The following is a 26,510-nucleotide window of genomic DNA, read 5'->3' as shown; positions in this document are numbered from 1 at the left end:
CCACTGCTGGTTAGCACCCTGCATCCATCCCACTGCTGGTTAGCACCCTGCATCCATCTCACTGCTGGTTAGCACCCTGCATCCCACTGCTGGTTAGCACCCTGCATCTCACTGCTGGTTAGCACCCTGCATCCCACTGCTGGTTAGCACTCTGCATCCATCCCACTGCTGGTTAGCACCCTGCATCCCACTGCTGGTTAGCACCCTGCATCCCACTGCTGGTTAGCACCCTGCATCCCACTGCTGGTTAGCACCCTGCATCCCACTGCTGGTTAGCACCCTGCATCTCACTGCTGGTTAGCACCCTGCATCCCACTGCTGGTTAGCACCCTGCATCCATCCCACTGCTGGTTAGCACCCTGCATCCCACTGCTGGTTAGCACCCTGCATCTCACTGCTGGTTAGCACCCTGCATCCCACTGCTGGTTAGCACCCTGCATCCCACTGCTGGTTAGCACCCTGCATCCCACTGCTGGTTAGCACTCTGCATCCATCTCACTGCTGGTTAGCACCCTGCATCCCACTGCTGGTTAGCACCCTGCATCCCACTGCTGGTTAGCACCCTGCATCCCACTGCTGGTTAGCACCCTGCATCCCACTGCTGGTTAGCACCCTTTATCCCACTGCTGGTTAGCACCCTGCATCCCACTGCTGGTTAGCACCCTCCATCCCACTGCTGGTTAGCACCCTGCATCCCACTGCTGGTTAGCACCCTGCATCCCACTGCTGGTTAGCACCCTGCATCCATCCCACTGCTGGTTAGCACCCTGCATCCCACTGCTGGTTAGCACCCTGCATCCCACTGCTGGTTAGCACCCTGCATCCCACTGCTGGTTAGCACCCTGCATCCATCTCACTGCTGGTTAGCACCCTGCATCCCACTGCTGGTTAGCACCCTGCATCTCACTGCTGGTTAGCACCCTGCATCTCACTGCTGGTTAGCACTCTGCATCCCACTGCTGGTTAGCACCCTGCATCCCACTGCTGGTTAGCACCCTGCATCTCACTGCTGGTTAGCACCCTGCATCTCACTGCTGGTTAGCACCCTGCATCTCACTGCTGGTTAGCACTCTGCATCCCACTGCTGGTTAGCACCCTGCATCTCACTGCTGGTTAGCACCCTGCATCCCACTGCTGGTTAGCACTCTGCATCCCACTGCTGGTTAGCACCCTGCATCTCACTGCTGGTTAGCACCCTGCATCCCACTGCTGGTTAGCACCCTCCATCCCACTGCTGGTTAGCACCCTGCATCTCACTGCTGGTTAGCACCCTGCATCCATCCCACTGCTGGTTAGCACCCTGCATCCCACTGCTGGTTAGCACCCTCCATCCCACTGCTGGTTAGCACCCTGCATCTCACTGCTGGTTAGCACCCTGCATCCATCCCACTGCTGGTTAGCACCCTGCATCCCACTGCTGGTTAGCACCCTGCATCCCACTGCTGGTTAGCACCCTGCATCTCACTGCTGGTTAGCACCCTGCATCCATCCCACTGCTGGTTAGCACCCTGCATCTCACTGCTGGTTAGCACCCTGCATCCATCCCACTGCTGGTTAGCACCCTGCATCCATCCCACTGCTGGTTAGCACCCTGCATCCCACTGCTGGTTAGCACCCTGCATCCATCCCACTGCTGGTTAGCACCCTGCATCTCACTGCTGGTTAGCACTCTGCATCCATCCCACTGCTGGTTAGCACCCTGCATCCCACTGCTGGTTAGCACCCTGCATCCCACTGCTGGTTAGCACTCTGCATCCATCCCACTGCTGGTTAGCACCCTGCATCCATCCCACTGCTGGTTAGCACCCTGCATCCCACTGCTGGTTAGCACCCTGCATCCCACTGCTGGTTAGCACCCTGCATCCCACTGCTGGTTAGCACCCTGCATCCCACTGCTGGTTAGCACCCTGCATCCCACTGCTGGTTAGCACCCTGCATCCCACTGCTGGTTAGCACCCTGCATCCCACTGCTGGTTAGCACCCTGCATCCCACTGCTGGTTAGCACTCTGCATCCATCCCACTGCTGGTTAGCACCCTGCATCCCACTGCTGGTTAGCACCCTGCATCCCACTGCTGGTTAGCACCCTGCATCCCACTGCTGGTTAGCACCCTGCATCCCACTGCTGGTTAGCACCCTGCATCTCACTGCTGGTTAGCACCCTGCATCTCACTGCTGGTTAGCACCCTGCATCCCACTGCTGGTTAGCACCCTGCCTCCGTCCCACTGCTGGTTAGCACCCTGAATCCCACTGCTGGTTAGCACCCTGCATGTCACTGCTGGTTAGCACCCTGCATCTCACTGCTGGTTAGCACCCTGCATCTCACTGCTGGTTAGCACCCTGCATCCCACTGCTGGTTAGCACCCTGCATCCCACTGCTGGTTAGCACCCTGCATCTCACTGCTGGTTAGCACCCTGCATCCCACTGCTGGTTAGCACCCTGCATCCCACTGCTGGTTAGCACCCTGCATCTCACTGCTGGTTAGCACCCTGCATCCCACTGCTGGTTAGCACCCTGCATCCCACTGCTGGTTAGCACCCTGCATCCCACTGCTGGTTAGCACCCTGCATCCCACTGCTGGTTAGCACCCTGCATCCCACTGCTGGTTAGCACCCTGCATCCCACTGCTGGTTAGCACCCTGCATCTCACTGCTGGTTAGCACCCTGCATCCCACTGCTGGTTAGCACCCTCCATCCCACTGCTGGTTAGCACCCTGCATCCCACTGCTGGTTAGCACCCTGCATCCCACTGCTGGTTAGCACCCTGCATCCCACTGCTGGTTAGCACCCTGCATCCATCTCACTGCTGGTTAGCACCCTGCATCTCACTGCTGGTTAGCACCCTGCATCCCACTGCTGGTTAGCACCCTGCATCCCACTGCTGGTTAGCACCCTGCATCCCACTGCTGGTTAGCACCCTGCATCTCACTGCTGGTTAGCACCCTGCATCCCACTGCTGGTTAGCACCCTCCATCCCACTGCTGGTTAGCACCCTGCATCCCACTGCTGGTTAGCACCCTGCATCCATCTCACTGCTGGTTAGCACCCTGCATCCCACTGCTGGTTAGCACCCTGCATCCCACTGCTGGTTAGCACCCTGCATCTCACTGCTGGTTAGCACCCTGCATCCATCCCACTGCTGGTTAGCACCCTGCATCCCACTGCTGGTTAGCACCCTGCATCCCACTGCTGGTTAGCACCCTGCATCCCACTGCTGGTTAGCACCCTGCATCCCACTGCTGGTTAGCACCCTGCATCCCACTGCTGGTTAGCACCCTGCATCCCACTGCTGGTTAGCACCCTGCATCCCACTGCTGGTTAGCACCCTGCATCTCACTGCTGGTTAGCACCCTGCATCCCACTGCTGGTTAGCACTCTGCATCCCACTGCTGGTTAGCACCCTGCATCTCACTGCTGGTTAGCACCCTGCATCCCACTGCTGGTTAGCACCCTGCATCCCACTGCTGGTTAGCACCCTGCATCTCACTGCTGGTTAGCACCCTGCATCACACTGCTGGTTAGCACCCTGCATCCCACTGCTGGTTAGCACCCTGCATACATCCCACTGCTGGTTAGCACCCTGCATCCCACTGCTGGTTAGCACCCTGCATCTCACTGCTGGTTAGCACCCTGCATCCCACTGCTGGTTAGCACCCTGCATACATCCCACTGCTGGTTAGCACCCTGCATCCATCTCACTGCTGGTTAGCACCCTGCATCTCACTGCTGGTTAGCACCCTGCATCCATCCCACTGCTGGTTAGCACCCTGCATCCCACTGCTGGTTAGCACCCTGCATCCCACTGCTGGTTAGCACCCTGCATCCCACTGCTGGTTAGCACCCTGCCTCCATCCCACTGCTGGTTAGCACCCTGCATCCCACTGCTGGTTAGCACCCTGCATCCCACTGCTGGTTAGCACCCTGCATCTCACTGCTGGTTAGCACCCTGCATCCCACTGCTGGTTAGCACCCTACATCCCACTGCTGGTTAGCACCCTGCATCCCACTGCTGGTTAGCACCCTCCATCCCACTGCTGGTTAGCACCCTGCATCCCACTGCTGGTTAGCACCCTGCATCCCACTGCTGGTTAGCACCCTGCATCCCACTGCTGGTTAGCACCCTGCATCCCACTGCTGGTTAGCACCCTCCATCCCACTGCTGGTTAGCACCCTCCATCCCACTGCTGGTTAGCACCCTGCATCCCACTGCTGGTTAGCACCCTGCATCCCACTGCTGGTTAGCACCCTCCATCCCACTGCTGGTTAGCACCCTGCATCCCACTGCTGGTTAGCACCCTGCATCTCACTGCTGGTTAGCACCCTGCATCCCACTGCTGGTTAGCACCCTGCATCTCACTGCTGGTTAGCACCCTGCATCCCACTGCTGGTTAGCACCCTGCATCTCACTGCTGGTTAGCACCCTGCATCCATCTCACTGCTGGTTAGCACCCTGCATCCATCTCACTGCTGGTTAGCACCCTGCATCTCACTGCTGGTTAGCACCCTGCATCCCACTGCTGGTTAGCACCCTGCATCTCACTGCTGGTTAGCACCCTGCATCCATCTCACTGCTGGTTAGCACCCTGCATCCATCTCACTGCTGGTTAGCACCCTGCATCTCACTGCTGGTTAGCACCCTGCATCCCACTGCTGGTTAGCACCCTGCATCCCACTGCTGGTTAGCACCCTGCATCCCACTGCTGGTTAGCACCCTGCATCCCACTGCTGGTTAGCACCCTGCATCCCACTGCTGGTTAGCACCCTGCATCCCACTGCTGGTTAGCACCCTGCATCTCACTGCTGGTTAGCACCCTGCATCCCACTGCTGGTTAGCACCCTCCATCCCACTGCTGGTTAGCACCCTGCATCCCACTGCTGGTTAGCACCCTGCATCCCACTGCTGGTTAGCACCCTGCATCCCACTGCTGGTTAGCACCCTGCATCCCACTGCTGGTTAGCACCCTGCATCCATCTCACTGCTGGTTAGCACCCTCCATCCCACTGCTGGTTAGCACCCTGCATCCATCCCACTGCTGGTTAGCACCCTGCATCCCACTGCTGGTTAGCACCCTGCATCCCACTGCTGGTTAGCACCCTGCATCTCACTGCTGGTTAGCACTCTGCATCCATCCCACTGCTGGTTAGCACCCTGCATCCCACTGCTGGTTAGCACCCTGCATCCATCCCACTGCTGGTTAGCACCCTGCATCCATCCCACTGCTGGTTAGCACCCTACATCCCACTGCTGGTTAGCACCCTGCATCCCACTGCTGGTTAGCACCCTGCATCCCACTGCTGGTTAGCACCCTGCATCCATCCCACTGCTGGTTAGCACCCTGCATCCATCCCACTGCTGGTTAGCACCCTACATCCCACTGCTGGTTAGCACCCTGCATCCCACTGCTGGTTAGCACCCTGCATCCCACTGCTGGTTAGCACCCTGCATCCATCCCACTGCTGGTTAGCACCCTGCATCCATCCCACTGCTGGTTAGCACCCTGCATCCATCCCACTGCTGGTTAGCACCCTGCATCTCACTGCTGGTTAGCACTCTGCATCTCACTGCTGGTTAGCACCCTGCATCCCACTGCTGGTTAGCACCCTGCATCCATCTCACTGCTGGTTAGCACCCTGCATCCCACTGCTGGTTAGCACCCTGCATCTCACTGCTGGTTAGCACCCTGCATCCCACTGCTGGTTAGCACCCTGCATCCATCCCACTGCTGGTTAGCACCCTGCATCCATCTCACTGCTGGTTAGCACCCTGCATCCCACTGCTGGTTAGCACCCTGCATCTCACTGCTGGTTAGCACCCTGCATCCCACTGCTGGTTAGCACTCTGCATCCATCCCACTGCTGGTTAGCACCCTGCATCCCACTGCTGGTTAGCACCCTGCATCCCACTGCTGGTTAGCACCCTGCATCCCACTGCTGGTTAGCACCCTGCATCCCACTGCTGGTTAGCACCCTGCATCTCACTGCTGGTTAGCACCCTGCATCCCACTGCTGGTTAGCACCCTGCATCCATCCCACTGCTGGTTAGCACCCTGCATCCCACTGCTGGTTAGCACCCTGCATCTCACTGCTGGTTAGCACCCTGCATCCCACTGCTGGTTAGCACCCTGCATCCCACTGCTGGTTAGCACCCTGCATCCCACTGCTGGTTAGCACTCTGCATCCATCTCACTGCTGGTTAGCACCCTGCATCCCACTGCTGGTTAGCACCCTGCATCCCACTGCTGGTTAGCACCCTGCATCCCACTGCTGGTTAGCACCCTGCATCCCACTGCTGGTTAGCACCCTTTATCCCACTGCTGGTTAGCACCCTGCATCCCACTGCTGGTTAGCACCCTCCATCCCACTGCTGGTTAGCACCCTGCATCCCACTGCTGGTTAGCACCCTGCATCCCACTGCTGGTTAGCACCCTGCATCCATCCCACTGCTGGTTAGCACCCTGCATCCCACTGCTGGTTAGCACCCTGCATCCCACTGCTGGTTAGCACCCTGCATCCCACTGCTGGTTAGCACCCTGCATCCCACTGCTGGTTAGCACCCTGCATCTCACTGCTGGTTAGCACCCTGCATCCCACTGCTGGTTAGCACTCTGCATCCATCTCACTGCTGGTTAGCACCCTGCATCCCACTGCTGGTTAGCACCCTGCATCCCACTGCTGGTTAGCACTCTGCATCCATCTCACTGCTGGTTAGCACCCTGCATCCCACTGCTGGTTAGCACCCTGCATCCCACTGCTGGTTAGCACCCTGCATCCCACTGCTGGTTAGCACCCTGCATCCCACTGCTGGTTAGCACCCTGCATCCCACTGCTGGTTAGCACCCTTTATCCCACTGCTGGTTAGCACCCTGCATCCCACTGCTGGTTAGCACCCTGCATCCCACTGCTGGTTAGCACCCTGCATCCCACTGCTGGTTAGCACCCTGCATCTCACTGCTGGTTAGCACCCTGCATCCCACTGCTGGTTAGCACCCTGCATCCCACTGCTGGTTAGCACCCTCCATCCCACTGCTGGTTAGCACCCTGCATCCCACTGCTGGTTAGCACCCTGCATCCCACTGCTGGTTAGCACCCTGCATCCCACTGCTGGTTAGCACCCTACATCCCACTGCTGGTTAGCACCCTGCATCCCACTGCTGGTTAGCACCCTGCATCTCACTGCTGGTTAGCACCCTGCATCCCACTGCTGGTTAGCACCCTGCATCCCACTGCTGGTTAGCACCCTGCATCCCACTGCTGGTTAGCACCCTGCATCTCACTGCTGGTTAGCACCCTGCATCCCACTGCTGGTTAGCACTCTGCATCCATCTCACTGCTGGTTAGCACCCTGCATCCCACTGCTGGTTAGCACCCTGCATCCCACTGCTGGTTAGCACTCTGCATCCATCTCACTGCTGGTTAGCACCCTGCATCCCACTGCTGGTTAGCACCCTGCATCCCACTGCTGGTTAGCACCCTGCATCCCACTGCTGGTTAGCACCCTGCATCCCACTGCTGGTTAGCACCCTTTATCCCCTGCTGGTTAGCACCCTGCATCCCACTGCTGGTTAGCACCCTGCATCTCACTGCTGGTTAGCACCCTCCATCCCACTGCTGGTTAGCACCCTGCATCCATCCCACTGCTGGTTAGCACCCTGCATACATCTCACTGCTGGTTAGCACCCTGCATCCCACTGCTGGTTAGCACCCTGCATCCATCCCACTGCTGGTTAGCACCCTGCCTCCATCCCACTGCTGGTTAGCACCCTGCATCCCACTGCTGGTTAGCACCCTGCATACATCCCACTGCTGGTTAGCACCCTGCATTCCACTGCTGGTTAGCACCCTCCATCCCACTGCTGGTTAGCACCCTGCATCCCACTGCTGGTTAGCACCCTGCATCCCACTGCTGGTTAGCACCCTGCATACATCCCACTGCTGGTTAGCACCCTGCATCCCACTGCTGGTTAGCACCCTGCATCCCACTGCTGGTTAGCACCCTACATCCCACTGCTGGTTAGCACCCTGCATCCCACTGCTGGTTAGCACCCTGCATCTCACTGCTGGTTAGCACCCTGCATCTCACTGCTGGTTAGCACCCTGCATCCCACTGCTGGTTAGCACCCTGCATCCCACTGCTGGTTAGCACCCTGCATCTCACTGCTGGTTAGCACCCTCCATCCCACTGCTGGTTAGCACCCTGCATCCCACTGCTGGTTAGCACCCTGCATACATCCCACTGCTGGTTAGCACCCTGCATCCCACTGCTGGTTAGCACCCTGCATCCCACTGCTGGTTAGCACCCTTTATCCCACTGCTGGTTAGCACCCTGCATCCCACTGCTGGTTAGCACCCTGCATCCCACTGCTGGTTAGCACCCTGCATCCCACTGCTGGTTAGCACCCTGCATCCATCCCACTGCTGGTTAGCACCCTGCATCCCACTGCTGGTTAGCACCCTGCATCCCACTGCTGGTTAGCACCCTGCATCCCACTGCTGGTTAGCACCCTGCATCCCACTGCTGGTTAGCACCCTGCATCCATCCCACTGCTGGTTAGCACCCTGCATCCATCCCACTGCTGGTTAGCACCCTGCATCCCACTGCTGGTTAGCACCCTGCATCCCACTGCTGGTTAGCACTCTGCATCCATCCCACTGCTGGTTAGCACCCTGCATCCATCCCACTGCTGGTTAGCACCCTGCATCCATCCCACTGCTGGTTAGCACCCTGCATCCCACTGCTGGTTAGCACCCTCCATCCCACTGCTGGTTAGCACCCTGCATCCCACTGCTGGTTAGCACCCTGCATCCCACTGCTGGTTAGCACCCTGCATCCCACTGCTGGTTAGCACCCTGCATCCCACTGCTGGTTAGCACCCTGCATCCCACTGCTGGTTAGCACCCTGCATCCCACTGCTGGTTAGCACCCTGCATCCCACTGCTGGTTAGCACTCTGCATCCATCCCACTGCTGGTTAGCACCCTGCATCCCACTGCTGGTTAGCACCCTGCATCCCACTGCTGGTTAGCACCCTGCATCCCACTGCTGGTTAGCACCCTGCATCCCACTGCTGGTTAGCACCCTGCATCCCACTGCTGGTTAGCACCCTGCATCCCACTGCTGGTTAGCACCCTGCATCTCACTGCTGGTTAGCACCCTGCATCTCACTGCTGGTTAGCACCCTGCATCCCACTGCTGGTTAGCACCCTGCCTCCGTCCCACTGCTGGTTAGCACCCTGCATCCCACTGCTGGTTAGCACCCTGCATCTCACTGCTGGTTAGCACCCTGCATCTCACTGCTGGTTAGCACCCTGCATCTCACTGCTGGTTAGCACCCTGCATCCCACTGCTGGTTAGCACCCTGCATCTCACTGCTGGTTAGCACCCTGCATCCCACTGCTGGTTAGCACCCTGCATCCCACTGCTGGTTAGCACCCTGCATCCCACTGCTGGTTAGCACCCTGCATCCCACTGCTGGTTAGCACCCTGCATCCCACTGCTGGTTAGCACCCTGCATCTCACTGCTGGTTAGCACCCTGCATCCCACTGCTGGTTAGCACCCTGCATCCCACTGCTGGTTAGCACCCTGCATCTCACTGCTGGTTAGCACCCTGCATCCCACTGCTGGTTAGCACCCTGCATCCCACTGCTGGTTAGCACCCTGCATCCCACTGCTGGTTAGCACCCTGCATCCCACTGCTGGTTAGCACCCTGCATCCCACTGCTGGTTAGCACCCTGCATCCCACTGCTGGTTAGCACCCTGCATCTCACTGCTGGTTAGCACCCTGCATCCCACTGCTGGTTAGCACCCTGCATCCCACTGCTGGTTAGCACCCTGCATCCCACTGCTGGTTAGCACCCTGCATCCCACTGCTGGTTAGCACCCTGCATCCATCTCACTGCTGGTTAGCACCCTGCATCCCACTGCTGGTTAGCACCCTGCATCCCACTGCTGGTTAGCACCCTGCATCCCACTGCTGGTTAGCACCCTGCATCCCACTGCTGGTTAGCACCCTGCATCCCACTGCTGGTTAGCACCCTGCATCCCACTGCTGGTTAGCACCCTGCATCCCACTGCTGGTTAGCACCCTGCATCCCACTGCTGGTTAGCACCCTGCATCTCACTGCTGGTTAGCACCCAGCATCCCACTGCTGGTTAGCACTCTGCATCCCACTGCTGGTTAGCACCCTGCATCTCACTGCTGGTTAGCACCCTGCATCCCACTGCTGGTTAGCACCCTGCATCCCACTGCTGGTTAGCACCCTGCATCTCACTGCTGGTTAGCACCCTGCATCCCACTGCTGGTTAGCACCCTGCATCCCACTGCTGGTTAGCACCCTGCATACATCCCACTGCTGGTTAGCACCCTGCATCCCACTGCTGGTTAGCACCCTGCATCTCACTGCTGGTTAGCACCCTGCATCCCACTGCTGGTTAGCACCCTGCATACATCCCACTGCTGGTTAGCACCCTGCATCCATCTCACTGCTGGTTAGCACCCTGCATCTCACTGCTGGTTAGCACCCTGCATCCATCCCACTGCTGGTTAGCACCCTGCATCCCACTGCTGGTTAGCACCCTGCATCCCACTGCTGGTTAGCACCCTGCATCCCACTGCTGGTTAGCACCCTGCCTCCATCCCACTGCTGGTTAGCACCCTGCATCCCACTGCTGGTTAGCACCCTGCATCCCACTGCTGGTTAGCACCCTGCATCTCACTGCTGGTTAGCACCCTGCATCCCACTGCTGGTTAGCACCCTACATCCCACTGCTGGTTAGCACCCTGCATCCCACTGCTGGTTAGCACCCTCCATCCCACTGCTGGTTAGCACCCTGCATCCCACTGCTGGTTAGCACCCTGCATCCCACTGCTGGTTAGCACCCTGCATCCCACTGCTGGTTAGCACCCTGCATCCCACTGCTGGTTAGCACCCTCCATCCCACTGCTGGTTAGCACCCTCCATCCCACTGCTGGTTAGCACCCTGCATCTCACTGCTGGTTAGCACCCTGCATCCCACTGCTGGTTAGCACCCTGCATCTCACTGCTGGTTAGCACCCTGCATCCATCTCACTGCTGGTTAGCACCCTGCATCCATCTCACTGCTGGTTAGCACCCTGCATCTCACTGCTGGTTAGCACCCTGCATCCCACTGCTGGTTAGCACCCTGCATCTCACTGCTGGTTAGCACCCTGCATCCATCTCACTGCTGGTTAGCACCCTGCATCCATCTCACTGCTGGTTAGCACCCTGCATCTCACTGCTGGTTAGCACCCTGCATCCCACTGCTGGTTAGCACCCTGCATCCCACTGCTGGTTAGCACCCTGCATCCCACTGCTGGTTAGCACCCTGCATCCCACTGCTGGTTAGCACCCTGCATCCCACTGCTGGTTAGCACCCTGCATCCCACTGCTGGTTAGCACCCTGCATCTCACTGCTGGTTAGCACCCTGCATCCCACTGCTGGTTAGCACCCTCCATCCCACTGCTGGTTAGCACCCTGCATCCCACTGCTGGTTAGCACCCTGCATCCCACTGCTGGTTAGCACCCTGCATCCCACTGCTGGTTAGCACCCTGCATCCCACTGCTGGTTAGCACCCTGCATCCCACTGCTGGTTAGCACCCTGCATCCATCTCACTGCTGGTTAGCACCCTCCATCCCACTGCTGGTTAGCACCCTGCATCCATCCCACTGCTGGTTAGCACCCTGCATCCCACTGCTGGTTAGCACCCTGCATCCCACTGCTGGTTAGCACCCTGCATCCCACTGCTGGTTAGCACCCTGCATCCCACTGCTGGTTAGCACCCTGCATCTCACTGCTGGTTAGCACCCTGCATCCATCCCACTGCTGGTTAGCACTCTGCATCCATCCCACTGCTGGTTAGCACCCTGCATCCCACTGCTGGTTAGCACCCTGCATCCCACTGCTGGTTAGCACCCTGCATCCCACTGCTGGTTAGCACCCTGCATCCATCCCACTGCTGGTTAGCACCCTGCATCCATCCCACTGCTGGTTAGCACCCTACATCCCACTGCTGGTTAGCACCCTGCATCCATCCCACTGCTGGTTAGCACCCTGCATCCATCCCACTGCTGGTTAGCACCCTGCATCCATCCCACTGCTGGTTAGCACCCTGCATCTAACTGCTGGTTAGCACTCTGCATCTCACTGCTGGTTAGCACCCTGCATCCCACTGCTGGTTAGCACCCTGCATCCATCTCACTGCTGGTTAGCACCCTGCATCCCACTGCTGGTTAGCACCCTGCATCTCACTGCTGGTTAGCACCCTGCATCCCACTGCTGGTTAGCACCCTGCATCCATCCCACTGCTGGTTAGCACCCTGCATCCATCTCACTGCTGGATAGCACCCTGCATCCCACTGCTGGTTAGCACCCTGCATCTCACTGCTGGTTAGCACCCTGCATCCCACTGCTGGTTAGCACTCTGCATCCATCCCACTGCTGGTTAGCACCCTGCATCCCACTGCTGGTTAGCACCCTGCATCCCACTGCTGGTTAGCACCCTGCATCCCACTGCTGGTTAGCACCCTGCATCCCACTGCTGGTTAGCACCCTGCATCTCACTGCTGGTTAGCACCCTGCATCCCACTGCTGGTTAGCACCCTGCATCCATCCCACTGCTGGTTAGCACCCTGCATCCCACTGCTGGTTAGCACCCTGCATCTCACTGCTGGTTAGCACCCTGCATCCCACTGCTGGTTAGCACCCTGCATCCCACTGCTGGTTAGCACCCTGCATCCCACTGCTGGTTAGCACTCTGCATCCATCTCACTGCTGGTTAGCACCCTGCATCCCACTGCTGGTTAGCACCCTGCATCCCACTGCTGGTTAGCACCCTGCATCCCACTGCTGGTTAGAACCCTGCATCTCACTGCTGGTTAGCACCCTGCATCTCACTGCTGGTTAGCACCCTGCATCCCACTGCTGGTTAGCACCCTCCATCCCACTGCTGGTTAGCACCCTGCATCCCACTGCTGGTTAGCACCCTGCATCCCACTGCTGGTTAGCACCCTTTATCCCACTGCTGGTTAGCACCCTGCATCCCACTGCTGGTTAGCACCCTCCATCCCACTGCTGGTTAGCACCCTGCATCCCACTGCTGGTTAGCACCCTGCATCCCACTGCTGGTTAGCACCCTGCATCCATCCCACTGCTGGTTAGCACCCTGCATCCCACTGCTGGTTAGCACCCTGCATCCCACTGCTGGTTAGCACCCTGCATCCCACTGCTGGTTAGCACCCTGCATCCCACTGCTGGTTAGCACCCTGCATCTCACTGCTGGTTAGCACCCTGCATCCCACTGCTGGTTAGCACTCTGCATCCATCTCACTGCTGGTTAGCACCCTGCATCCCACTGCTGGTTAGCACCCTGCATCCCACTGCTGGTTAGCACTCTGCATCCATCTCACTGCTGGTTAGCACCCTGCATCCCACTGCTGGTTAGCACCCTGCATCCCACTGCTGGTTAGCACCCTGCATCCCACTGCTGGTTAGCACCCTGCATCCCACTGCTGGTTAGCACCCTTTATCCCACTGCTGGTTAGCACCCTGCATCCCACTGCTGGTTAGCACCCTGCATCCCACTGCTGGTTAGCACCCTGCATCCCACTGCTGGTTAGCACCCTCCATCCCACTGCTGGTTAGCACCCTGCATCCCACTGCTGGTTAGCACCCTGCATCCCACTGCTGGTTAGCACCCTGCATCCCACTGCTGGTTAGCACCCTACATCCCACTGCTGGTTAGCACCCTGCATCCCACTGCTGGTTAGCACCCTGCATCTCACTGCTGGTTAGCACCCTGCATCCCACTGCTGGTTAGCACCCTGCATCCCACTGCTGGTTAGCACCCTGCATCCCACTGCTGGTTAGCACCCTGCATCTCACTGCTGGTTAGCACCCTGCATCCCACTGCTGGTTAGCACTCTGCATCCATCTCACTGCTGGTTAGCACCCTGCATCCCACTGCTGGTTAGCACCCTGCATCCCACTGCTGGTTAGCACTCTGCATCCATCTCACTGCTGGTTAGCACCCTGCATCCCACTGCTGGTTAGCACCCTGCATCCCACTGCTGGTTAGCACCCTGCATCCCACTGCTGGTTAGCACCCTGCATCCCACTGCTGGTTAGCACCCTTTATCCCACTGCTGGTTAGCACCCTGCATCCCACTGCTGGTTAGCACCCTGCATCTCACTGCTGGTTAGCACCCTCCATCCCACTGCTGGTTAGCACCCTGCCTCCATCCCACTGCTGGTTAGCACCCTGCATACATCCCACTGCTGGTTAGCACCCTGCATCCCACTGCTGGTTAGCACCCTGCATCCCACTGCTGGTTAGCACCCTGCATCCATCCCACTGCTGGTTAGCACCCTGCATCCCACTGCTGGTTAGCACCCTGCATACATCCCACTGCTGGTTAGCACCCTGCATCCCACTGCTGGTTAGCACCCTCCATCCCACTGCTGGTTAGCACCCTGCATCCCACTGCTGGTTAGCACCCTGCATCCCACTGCTGGTTAGCACCCTCCATCCCACTGCTGGTTAGCACCCTGCATCCCACTGCTGGTTAGCACCCTGCATCCCACTGCTGGTTAGCACCCTGCATCCATCCCACTGCTGGTTAGCACCCTGCATCCCACTGCTGGTTAGCACCCTGCATCCCACTGCTGGTTAGCACCCTGCATCCCACTGCTGGTTAGCACCCTGCATCCCACTGCTGGTTAGCACCCTGCATCCATCCCACTGCTGGTTAGCACCCTGCATCTCACTGCTGGTTAGCACCCTGCATCCCACTGCTGGTTAGCACCCTGCATCCCACTGCTGGTTAGCACCCTACATCCCACTGCTGGTTAGCACCCTGCATCCCACTGCTGGTTAGCACCCTGCATCCATCCCACTGCTGGTTAGCACCCTGCATCCCACTGCTGGTTAGCACCCTGCATCCCACTGCTGGTTAGCACCCTGCATCCCACTGCTGGTTAGCACCCTGCATCCCACTGCTGGTTAGCACCCTGCATCCATCCCACTGCTGGTTAGCACCCTGCATCTCACTGCTGGTTAGCACCCTGCATCCCACTGCTGGTTAGCACCCTGCATCCATCCCACTGCTGGTTAGCACCCTGCATCTCACTGCTGGTTAGCACCCTGCATCCATCTCACTGCTGGTTAGCACCCTGCATCCCACTGCTGGTTAGCACCCTGCATCTCACTGCTGGTTAGCACCCTGCATCCCACTGCTGGTTAGCACCCTGCATCCATCCCACTGCTGGTTAGCACCCTGCATCCCACTGCTGGTTAGCAGCCTAGATAAATCTCTAATGGATAAATCAGATGCCTGGCCACAGAAATCTCTAAAGGATAAATCAGAAGCCTGGCCACAGACAGCCTGGCCACAGAAAGCCTGGCCACAGATAGCCTGGCCACAGAAGGTCTGGCCACAGATAGCCTGGCCATAGATAGCTGATGGGATTCCGATCTCCAATAGTGGGTGGGGTTAGAGTTCATAATAGGAATACATACTCTCATTCTGTCTATTATGAAATGAGCTGCTCTCCCCTCTCTGCCTGGAGCTGCACTGCTCTCCCCTCTCTGCCTGGAGCTGCACTGCTCTCCCCTCTCTGCCTGGAGCTGCACTGCTCTCCCCTCTCTGCCTGGAGCTGCACTGCTCTCCCCTCTCTGCCTGGAACTGCACTGCTCTCCCCTTTCTGCCTGGAGCAGCACTGCTCTCCCCTCTCTTCCTGGATTTACACTGCTCTCCCCTGTCTGCCTGGAGCAGCACTGCTCTCCCCTCTCTGCCTGGAGCTGCACTGCTCTCCCCTGTCTGCCTGGAGCTGCACTGCTCTCCCCTCTCTGCCTGGAGCTGCACTGCTCTCCCCTGTCTGCCTGGAACTGCACTGCTCTCCCCTCTCTGCCTGGAGCTGCACTGCTCTTCCCTCTCTGCCTGGAGCAGCACTGCTCTCCCCTCTCTGTCTGGAGCTGCACTGCTCTCCCCTCTCTGTCTGGAGCTGTACTGCTCTCCCCTTTCTGCCTGGTGCTGCACTGCTCTCCCCTCTATGCCTGGAGATGCACTGCTCTCCCCTGTCTGCCTGGAGCTGCACTGCTCTCCCCTCTCTGCCTGGTGCTGTACTGCTCTCCCCTCTCTGCCTGGAGCAGCACTGCTCTCCCCTCTCTGCCTGGAGCTGCACTGCTCTCCCCTCTCAGCCTGGAGCTGCACTGCTCTCCCCTCTCTTCCTGGAGCTGCACTGCTCTCCCCTGTCTGCCTGGAGCAGCACTGCTCTCCCCTCTCTGCCTGGAGCTGCACTGCTCTCCCCTCTCTGCCTGGAGCTGCACTGCTCTCCCCTGTCTGCCTGGAGCTGCACTGCTCTCCCCTCTCTGCCTGGAGCTGCACTGCTCTCCCCTTTCTGCCTGGTGCTGCACTGCTCTCCCCTCTCTGCCTGGTGCTGTACTGCTCTCCCCTCTCTGCCTGGAGCTGCACTGCTCTCCCCTCTCTTCCTGGAGCTGCACTGCTCTCCCCTCTCTGCCTGGTGCTGTACTGCTCTCCCCTCTCTGCCTGGAGCTGCACTGTCTGGTGCTGCACTGCTCTCCCCTCTCTGCCTGGAGCTGCACTGCTCTCCCCTCTCTTCCTGGACTTACACTGCTCTTCCCTCTCTGCCTGGTGCTGTACTGCTCTCCCCTCTCTGCCTGGAGCTGCACTGTCTGGTGCTGCACTGCTCTCCCCTCTCTGCCTGGAGCTGCACTGCTCTTCCCTCTCTGCCTGGTGCTGCACTGCTCTCCCCTCTCTTCCTGGACTTACACTGCTCTTCCCTCTCTGCCTGGTGCTGCACTGCTCTTCCCTCTCTTCCTGGACTTACACTGCTCTCCCCTTTCTGCCTGGTGCTGCACTGCTGACCCCTCTTTGCCTGGAGCTCCACTGCTCTCCCCTCTCTGCCTGGAGCTCCACTGCTCTCCCCTCTCGGCCTGGAGCTGCACTGCTCTCCCCTCTCTTCCTGGACTTACACTGCTCTTCCCTCTCTGCCTGGTGCTGCACTGCTGACCCCTCTTTGCCTGGAGCTCCACTGCTCTCCCCTCTCTGATTGGACCTATGCCAGTTACATGAATGGTGCTGCTGGACACGTGACTTTGTCTCACTGTGGTCTCCCTCTTAGCATTGCAGAATTACTCATGTTTTCTCTGGCATAGGGCCAGTTTTTTTTCTGTTTTGTGGTGCCTCCCTCCTCCTCTCCTCCTCTCCTCCATTATCCACCCACAGGAAAGGTGCTTTCTTCCCCTCTTTCTCTTAGTTTTTTTTGTTTTCATTTTTTTTTTTTTACCTCATTCTCATTCAGTGAGTAGGCTGGTTTCGTGTGGGCTGTGGAGATGCATTTATAATGCCCTCTGTTTTTTGTAGTCTTGCCAATCCATGTAAAAAAAAACTCTTGCCCCGGCCATATAGCCTAGGGTATAAAAGTCTAGTTATTGTTATTTGTCAGTCAAATCGTGACACGTGGATTTGACAGTGCGGCTGCTGTCACCATTTCATTTCAATAGTTCTCCCGCTCATTTGTAACGACGGGAGCTGAAATTCCAATCGATCACGGGCTTATTTTATCACCAAAGCCACCCCCCACCCACTTCCACAGAAAGGGGAGACGGGGAGTTTTTTTTAAACTGAGCCAAATACCGAAGTGGGCAGCACGTGCTGTTCATAATACACTCAAGCAACATCTCCCTCAGGCGTTTTTTATTTATTTAGTTTTTTCTTTTCAGTAGCACCAACTTATTCCGATTCATTTTGATAGACTACACACCGGTTGATTCGTGCATTAGTTTACAACAAGAGGATTCCCCCTCTCAAACTCGTGCACCAGGACGTCCGGTGGCTGGTGGTGTGGTCGGTTGGTGTGCAGGCAGGCAGGCAGGCAGGGCAGGATAGGCTCCAGGCTGACCGTGTGTAGTAGTACAGTAGACTAGAAACTGCTGCAGGAGAGATTACTATTTTGGTACAAAGTCACAATGAGTGCACGCGGTGAAGAAGCCGGGGAGAGTTCAGGGACCGGGACCCAGGAGCAGGAGCCAGCGGCGGCTGCAGAGGCTCCGGCCAAGCGCAGACCGGGCAGACCGAGGAAGCCTGTTAAGGTCGGTCTTAATGTATTTATTAATCCGATGTAGGTTAACATACATGTCAGACATATATGCAGTTGCTACTATGCTAGTGTGTGTGTGTGTGTGTGTTCCCATTGCGCTTTGGGGATAGGCAACTCTGTCCGGATGCAGCTTGCAGCGCTGTACCGATGTTGTTAACGCAAAACCTGGAACAATCAAACCGATGTGCAGAGACAGTAAAACATGGAATGTTGTTGTTACTGTTTTACAAAACGGTTTCGGTTTGTTTTGAAATGCGGTTCTAGGACGTTAAGTTTGGTAATGATTGTAAGTAGAGAGGACTCAGTCGTTGTAGATAAGCCCATCGAACCGCCCAGGTTTACTTTCACGATTCAACAACATATAGGATCGCAGAACTATACAATTCCATGTATTTGAAATATACAGGGAATAATATAATTGTGTGAAATTGTAACGGCTGTTTCTATTTTAGAAATGATATAGACCGTAAGGATGTTTTATCCCCTTAGCTTCGCCAGTAAATCTCGGCTATAGGTTGAGCCTATGCATAGCTGCTACACAGTCATTTACTTTGTAACACATTTCCTTCAATATAACTTTGCCGTGAACGACTCAACAATTTGGTTTGTATTTGATATGACTTGTTGTTGTTTATTTGTGAAGCATTGATTGGAGACAGACAGGCTATACACACGCTGTCCCTGTGTAGGGACCTATTCAGGCTATACACACGCTGTCCCTGTGTAGGGACCTATTCAGGCTATACACACGCTGTCCCTGTGTAGGGACCTATTCAGGCTATACACACGCTGTCCCTGTGTAGGGACCTATTCAGGCTATACACACGCTGTCCCTGTGTAGGGACCTATTCAGGCTATACACACGCTGTCCCTGTGTAGGGACCTATTCAGGCTATACACACGCTGTCCCTGTGTAGGGACCTATTCAGGCTATACACACGCTGTCCCTGTGTAGGGACCTATTCAGGCTATACACACGCTGTCCCTGTGTAGGGACCTATTCAGGCTATACACACGCTGTCCCTGTGTAGGGACCTATTCAGGCTATACACACGCTGTCCCTGTGTAGGGACCTATTCAGGCTATACACACGCTGTCCCTGTGTAGGGACCTATTCAGGCTATACACACGCTGTCCCTGTGTAGGGACCTATTCAGGCTATACACACGCTGTCCCTGTGTAGGGACCTATTCAGGCTATACACACGCTGTCCCTGTGTAGGGACCTATTCAGGCTATACACACGCTGTCCCTGTGTAGGGACCTATTCAGGCTATACACACGCTGTCCCTGTGTAGGGACCTATTCAGGCTATACACACGCTGTCCCTGTGTAGGGACCTATTCAGGCTATACACACGCTGTCCCTGTGTAGGGACCTATTCAGGCTATACACACGCTGTCCCTGTGTAGGGACCTATTCAGGCTATACACACGCTGTCCCTGTGTAGGGACCTATTCAGGCTATACACACACGCTGTCCCTGTGTAGGGACCTATTCAGGCTATACACACGCTGTCCCTGTGTAGGGACCTATTCAGGCTATACACACGCTGTCCCTGTGTAGGGACCTATTCAGGCTATGTTTTGATTGACCATGCCTAGTGATCTTATAGCTAGGTGATGTTCATTAGAAGATATTCCATCAAGTTGACTCACACACCCGATATGTATTTAAAGTCTTCATGTAGATGTGTTTACTGTTAATAAAGGATATGATTCAGTGCCTAAAGGAAGTCGTAATGTGACTCACATCATCATTCATAAAACACATGACGTTTTTTTTAAAATGCAAAAACAGCAACTGGTGACCAAAGCATAACAGTTTGGCGTTACATACCCCTTTTATAACCAGACAAATATCCCACTAATTTACCATGCCAGCTTCTGTACAGCAGCTGTTATCTGAAAGGGGTATGGGGGTTAAAAAAAACAGTCAATTAATAACCACAAAAAGACCTAGTCATGATTCCTGCATTTTCACAGAACCTGTAACCAGAAAACAGGTATCAGGTCTGTGTGAATGGTTCTCTACAGGTATCAGGTGGTTCTCTACAGATATCAGGTCAGTGTGAATGGTTCTCTACAGATATCAGGTGGTTCTCTACAGATATCAGGTCAGTGTGAATGGTTCTCTACAGATATCAGGTGGTTCTCTACAGGTATCAGGTCTGTGTGAATGGTTCTCTACAGGTATCAGGTCAGTGTGAATGGTTCTCTACAGGTATCAGGTCTGTGTGAATGGTTCACTACAGGTATCAGGTCTGTGTGAATGGTTCTCTACAGGTATCAGGTCAGTGTGAATGGTTCTCTACAGGTATCAGGTCAGTGTGAATGGTTCTCTACAGGTATCAGGTCAGTGTGAATGGTTCTCTACAGGTATCAGGTCTGTGTGAATGGTTCTCTACAGGTATCAGGTCTGTGTGAATGGTTCACTACAGGTATCAGGTCTGTGTGAATGGTTCTCTACAGGTATCAGGTCAGTGTGAATGGTTCTCTACAGGTATCAGGTCTGTGTGAATGGTTCTCTACAGGTATCAGGTCTGTGTGAATGGTTCACTACAGGTATCAGGTCTGTGTGAATGGTTCTCTACAGGTATCAGGTCTGTGTGAATGGTTCTCTACAGGTATCAGGTCAGTGTGAATGGTTCTCTACAGGTATCAGGTGGTTCTCTACAGGTATCAGGTCAGTGTGAATGGTTCTCTACAGGTATCAGGTCAGTGTGAATGGTTCTCTACAGGTATCAGGTGGTTCTCTACAGGTATCAGGTCAGTGTGAATGGTTCTCTACAGGTATCAGGTGGTTCACTACAGGTATCAGGTCTGTGTGAATGGTTCTCTACAGGTATCAGGTCTGTGTGAATGGTTCTCTACAGGTATCAGGTCAGTGTGAATGGTTCTCTACAGGTATCAGGTGGTTCTCTACAGGTATCAGGTGGTTCTCTACAGGTATCAGGTCTGTGTGAATGGTTCTCTACAGGTATCAGGTCTGTGTGAATGGTTCTCTACAGGTATCAGGTCTGTGTGAATGGTTCTCTACAGGTATCAGGTCTGTGTGAATGGTTCTCTACAGGTATCAGGTCTGTGTGAATGGTTCTCTACAGGTATCAGGTGGTTCTCTACAGGTATCAGGTCAGTGTGAATGGTTCTCTACAGGTATCAGGTCAGTGTGAATGGTTCTCTACAGGTATCAGGTCTGTGTGAATGGTTCTCTACAGGTATCAGGTCTGTGTGAATGGTTCTCTACAGGTATCAGGTCAGTGTGAATGGTTCTCTACAGGTATCAGGTCAGTGTGAATGGTTCTCTACAGGTATCAGGTGGTTCTCTACAGGTATCAGGTCAGTGTGAATAGTTCTCTACAGGTATCAGGTCAGTGTGAATGGTTCTCTACAGGTATCAGGTGTGTGTGAATGGTTCTCTACAGGTATCAGGTCAGTGTGAATGGTTCTCTACAGGTATCAGGTCAGTGTGAATAGTTCTCTACAGGTATCAGGTCAGTGTGAATGGTTCTCTACAGGTATCAGGTCTGTGTGAATGGTTCTCTACAGGTATCAGGTCTGTGTGAATGGTTCTCTACAGGTATCAGGTCAGTGTGAATGGTTCTCTACAGGTATCAGGTCAGTGTGAATGGTTCTCTACAGGTATCAGGTCTGTGTGAATGGTTCTCTACAGGTACCAGGTCAGTGTGAATGGTTCTCTACAGGTATCAGGTCAGTGTGAATGGTTCTCTACAGGTATCAGGTGTGTGTGAATGGTTCTCTACAGGTATCAGGTCAGTGTGAATGGTTCTCTACAGGTATCAGGTCAGTGTGAATGGTTCTCTACAGGTATCAGGTCTGTGTGAATGGTTCTCTACAGGTATCAGGTCAGTGTGAATGGTTCTCTACAGGTATCAGGTCTGTGTGAATGGTTCTCTACAGGTATCAGGTCTGTGTGAATGGTTCTCTACAGGTATCAGGTCAGTGTGAATGGTTCTCTACAGGTATCAGGTCAGTGTGAATGGTTCTCTACAGGTATCAGGACAGTGTGAATAGTTCTCTACAGGTATCAGGTCAGTGTGAATGGTTCTCTACAGGTATCAGGTCAGTGTGAATGGTTCTCTACAGGTATCAGGTCAGTGTGAATAGTTCTCTACAGGTATCAGGTCTGTGTGAATGGTTATCTACAGGTATCAGGTCAGTGTGAATAGTTCTCTACAGGTATCAGGTCAGTGTGAATGGTTCTCTACAGGTATCAGGTCTGTGTGAATGGTTCTCTACAGGTATCAGGTCTGTGTGAATGGTTCTCTACAGGTATCAGGTCTGTGTGAATGGTTCTCTACAGATATCAGGTGGTTCTCTACAGATATCAGGTCAGTGTGAATGGTTCTCTACAGATATCAGGTGGTTCTCTACAGGTATCAGGTCTGTGTGAATGGTTCTCTACAGGTATCAGGTCAGTGTGAATGGTTCTCTACAGGTATCAGGTCAGTGTGAATGGTTCTCTACAGGTATCAGGTGGTTCTCTACAGGTATCAGGTCAGTGTGAATGGTTCTCTACAGGTATCAGGTCTGTGTGAATGGTTCTCTACAGGTATCAGGTCAGTGTGAATGGTTCTCTACAGGTATCAGGTCTGTGTGAATGGTTCTCTACAGGTATCAGGTCAGTGTGAATGGTTCTCTACAGGTATCAGGTGGTTCTCTACAGGTATCAGGTGTGTGTGAATGGTTCTCTACAGGTATCAGGTCAGTGTGAATGGTTCTCTACAGGTATCAGGTCTGTGTGAATGGTTCTCTACAGGTATCAGGTCAGTGTGAATAGTTCTCTACAGGTATCATGGTTCTCTACAGGTATCAGGTCAGTGTGAATGGTTCTCTACAGGTATCAGGTCAGTGTGAATGGTTCTCTACAGGTATCATGTCAGTGTGAATGGTTCTCTACAGGTATCAGGTCTGTGTGAATGGTTCTCTACAGGTATCAGGTCAGTGTGAATGGTTCACTACAGGTATCAGGTCAGTGTGAATGGTTCTCTACAGGTATCAGGTCAGTGTGAATGGTTCTCTACAGGTATCAGGTCAGTGTGAATGGTTCTCTACAGGTATCAGGTCAGTGTGAATGGTTCTCTACAGGTATCAGGTCAGTGTGAATGGTTCTCTACAGGTATCAGGTCAGTGTGAATGGTTCTCTACAGGTATCAGGTCAGTGTGAATGGTTCTCTACAGGTATCATGTCAGTGTAAATGGTTCTCTACAGGTATCAGGTCAGTGTGAATGGTTCTCTACAGGTATCAGGTCAGTGTGAATAGTTCTCTACAGGTATCAGGTCAGTGTGAATGGTTCTCTACAGATATCAGGTGGTTCTCTACAGGTATCAGGTCTGTGTGAATGGTTCTCTACAGGTATCAGGTCAGTGTGAATGGTTCTCTACAGGTATCATGTCAGTGTGAATGGTTCTCTACAGGTATCAGGTCAGTGTGAATGGTTTTCTACAGGTATCAGGTATGTGTGAATGGTTCTCTACAGGTATCAGGTCTGTGTGAATGGTTCTCTACAGGTATCAGGTCTGTGTGAATAGTTCTCTACAGGTATCAGGTCAGTGTGAATGGTTCTCTACAGGTATCAGGTCAGTGTGAATGGTTCTCTACAGGTATCAGGTCAGTGTGAATGGTTCTCTACAGGTATCAGGTGTGTGTGAATGGTTCTCTACAGGTATCAGGTCAGTGTGAATGGTTCTCTACAGGTATCAGGTCAGTGTGAATGGTTCTCTACAGGTATCAGGTCTGTGTGAATGGTTCTCTACAGGTATCAGGTCAGTGTGAATGGTTCTCTACAGGTATCAGGTCTGTGTGAATGGTTCTCTACAGGTATCAGGTCTGTGTGAATGGTTCTCTACAGGTATCAGGTCAGTGTGAATGGTTCTCTACAGGTATCAGGTCTGTGTGAATGGTTCTCTACAGGTATCAGGACAGTGTGAATAGTTCACTACAGGTATCAGGTCAGTGTGAATGGTTCTCTACAGGTATCAGGTCAGTGTGAATGGTTCTCTACAGGTATCAGGTCAGTGTGAATAGTTCTCTACAGGTATCAGGTCTGTGTGAATGGTTCTCTACAGGTATCAGGTCAGTGTGAATAGTTCTCTACAGGTATCAGGTCAGTGTGAATGGTTCTCTACAGGTATCAGGTCTGTGTGAATGGTTCTCTACAGGTATCAGGTCTGTGTGAATGGTTCTCTACAGGTATCAGGTCTGTGTGAATGGTTCTCTACAGATATCAGGTGGTTCTCTACAGATATCAGGTCAGTGTGAATGGTTCTCTACAGATATCAGGTGGTTCTCTACAGGTATCAGGTCTGTGTGAATGGTTCTCTACAGGTATCAGGTCAGTGTGAATGGTTCTCTACAGGTATCAGGTCAGTGTGAATGGTTCTCTACAGGTATCAGGTGGTTCTCTACAGGTATCAGGTCAGTGTGAATGGTTCTCTACAGGTATCAGGTCTGTGTGAATGGTTCTCTACAGGTATCAGGTCAGTGTGAATGGTTCTCTACAGGTATCAGGTCTGTGTGAATGGTTCTCTACAGGTATCAGGTCAGTGTGAATGGTTCTCTACAGGTATCAGGTGGTTCTCTACAGGTATCAGGTCTGTGTGAATGGTTCTCTACAGGTATCAGGTCAGTGTGAATGGTTCTCTACAGGTATCAGGTCTGTGTGAATGGTTCTCTACAGGTATCAGGTCAGTGTGAATAGTTCTCTACAGGTATCAGGTCTGTGTGAATGGTTCTCTACAGGTATCAGGTCAGTGTGAATAGTTCTCTACAGGTATCAGGTCAGTGTGAATAGTTCTCTACAGGTATCAGGTCAGTGTGAATAGTTCTCTACAGGTATCAGGTCAGTGTGAATGGTTCTCTACAGGTATCAGGTCTGTGTGAATGGTTCTCTACAGGTATCAGGTCAGTGTGAATAGTTCTCTACAGGTATCAGGTGGTTCTCTACAGGTATCAGGTCAGTGTGAATGGTTCTCTACAGGTATCAGGTCAGTGTGAATGGTTCTCTACAGGTATCATGTCAGTGTGAATGGTTCTCTACAGGTATCAGGTCTGTGTGAATGGTTCTCTACAGGTATCAGGTCAGTGTGAATGGTTCTCTACAGGTATCAGGTCAGTGTGAATGGTTCTCTACAGGTATCAGGTCAGTGTGAATGGTTCTCTACAGGTATCAGGTCAGTGTGAATGGTTCTCTACAGGTATCAGGTCAGTGTGAATGGTTCTCTACAGGTATCAGGTCAGTGTGAATGGTTCTCTACAGGTATCAGGTCAGTGTGAATGGTTCTCTACAGGTATCAGGTCAGTGTGAATGGTTCTCTACAGGTATCATGTCAGTGTGAATGGTTCTCTACAGGTATCAGGTCAGTGTGAATGGTTCTCTACAGGTATCAGGTCAGTGTGAATAGTTCTCTACAGGTATCAGGTCAGTGTGAATGGTTCTCTACAGGTATCAGGTCAGTGTGAATAGTTCTCTACAGGTATCAGGTCTGTGTGAATGGTTCTCTACAGGTATCAGGTCAGTGTGAATAGTTCTCTACAGGTATCAGGTCTGTGTGAATGGTTCTCTACAGGTATCAGGTCTGTGTGAATGGTTCTCTACAGGTATCAGGTCTGTGTGAATGGTTCTCTACAGGTATCAGGTCTGTGTGAATGGTTCTCTACAGGTATCAGGTGGTTCTCTACAGGTATCAGGTGGTTCTCTACAGGTATCAGGTCTGTGTGAATGGTTCTCTACAGGTATCAGGTCTGTGTGAATGGTTCTCTACAGGTATCAGGTGTGTGTGAATGGTTCTCTACAGGTATCAGGTCAGTGTGAATGGTTCTCTACAGGTATCAGGTCAGTGTGAATGGTTCTCTACAGGTATCAGGTCTGTGTGAATGGTTCTCTACAGGTATCAGGTCAGTGTGAATGGTTCTCTACAGGTATCAGGTCAGTGTGAATGGTTCTCTACAGGTATCAGGTCTGTGTGAATGGTTCTCTACAGGTATCAGGTCTGTGTGAATGGTTCTCTACAGGTATCAGGTCTGTGTGAATGGTTCTCTACAGGTATCAGGTCTGTGTGAATAGTTCTCTACAGGTATCAGGTCAGTGTGAATGGTTCTCTACAGGTATCAGGTCAGTGTGAATGGTTCTCTACAGGTATCAGGTCTGTGTGAATGGTTCTCTACAGGTATCAGGTCTGTGTGAATGGTTCTCTACAGGTATCAGGTCTGTGTGAATGGTTCTCTACAGGTATCAGGTCTGTGTGAATGGTTCTCTACAGGTATCAGGTCTGTGTGAATGGTTCTCTACAGGTATCAGGTCAGTGTGAATGGTTCTCTACAGGTATCAGGTCAGTGTGAATGGTTCTC

The 26,510-nt window shown here is 53.9% G+C and overlaps 1 protein-coding gene across 1 annotated transcript in view; it reads left to right on the top strand.

Moving 5' to 3' along the window:
* Positions 1 to 17,257: 17,257 nt before the first annotated feature.
* Positions 17,258 to 26,510, top strand: part of LOC123743791 (uncharacterized) — a 119,900-nt gene continuing 110,647 nt past the window's right edge. The window contains exon 1 of the mRNA XM_082978040.1: positions 17,258 to 18,132. Coding sequence (XP_082834166.1) covers positions 18,010 to 18,132 — 123 coding nt within the window. The 5' untranslated portion in view covers positions 17,258 to 18,009. The remainder of the gene's footprint in view (positions 18,133 to 26,510) is intronic.

The sequence above is a fragment of the Salmo salar genome, chromosome 07 (genome assembly GCF_965601325.2).
Source record: "Salmo salar chromosome 07, fSalSal1, whole genome shotgun sequence".
Classification (NCBI taxonomy): Eukaryota; Metazoa; Chordata; class Actinopteri; order Salmoniformes; family Salmonidae; genus Salmo; species Salmo salar.
This window is presented reverse-complemented; position numbering and strand designations above follow the sequence as displayed.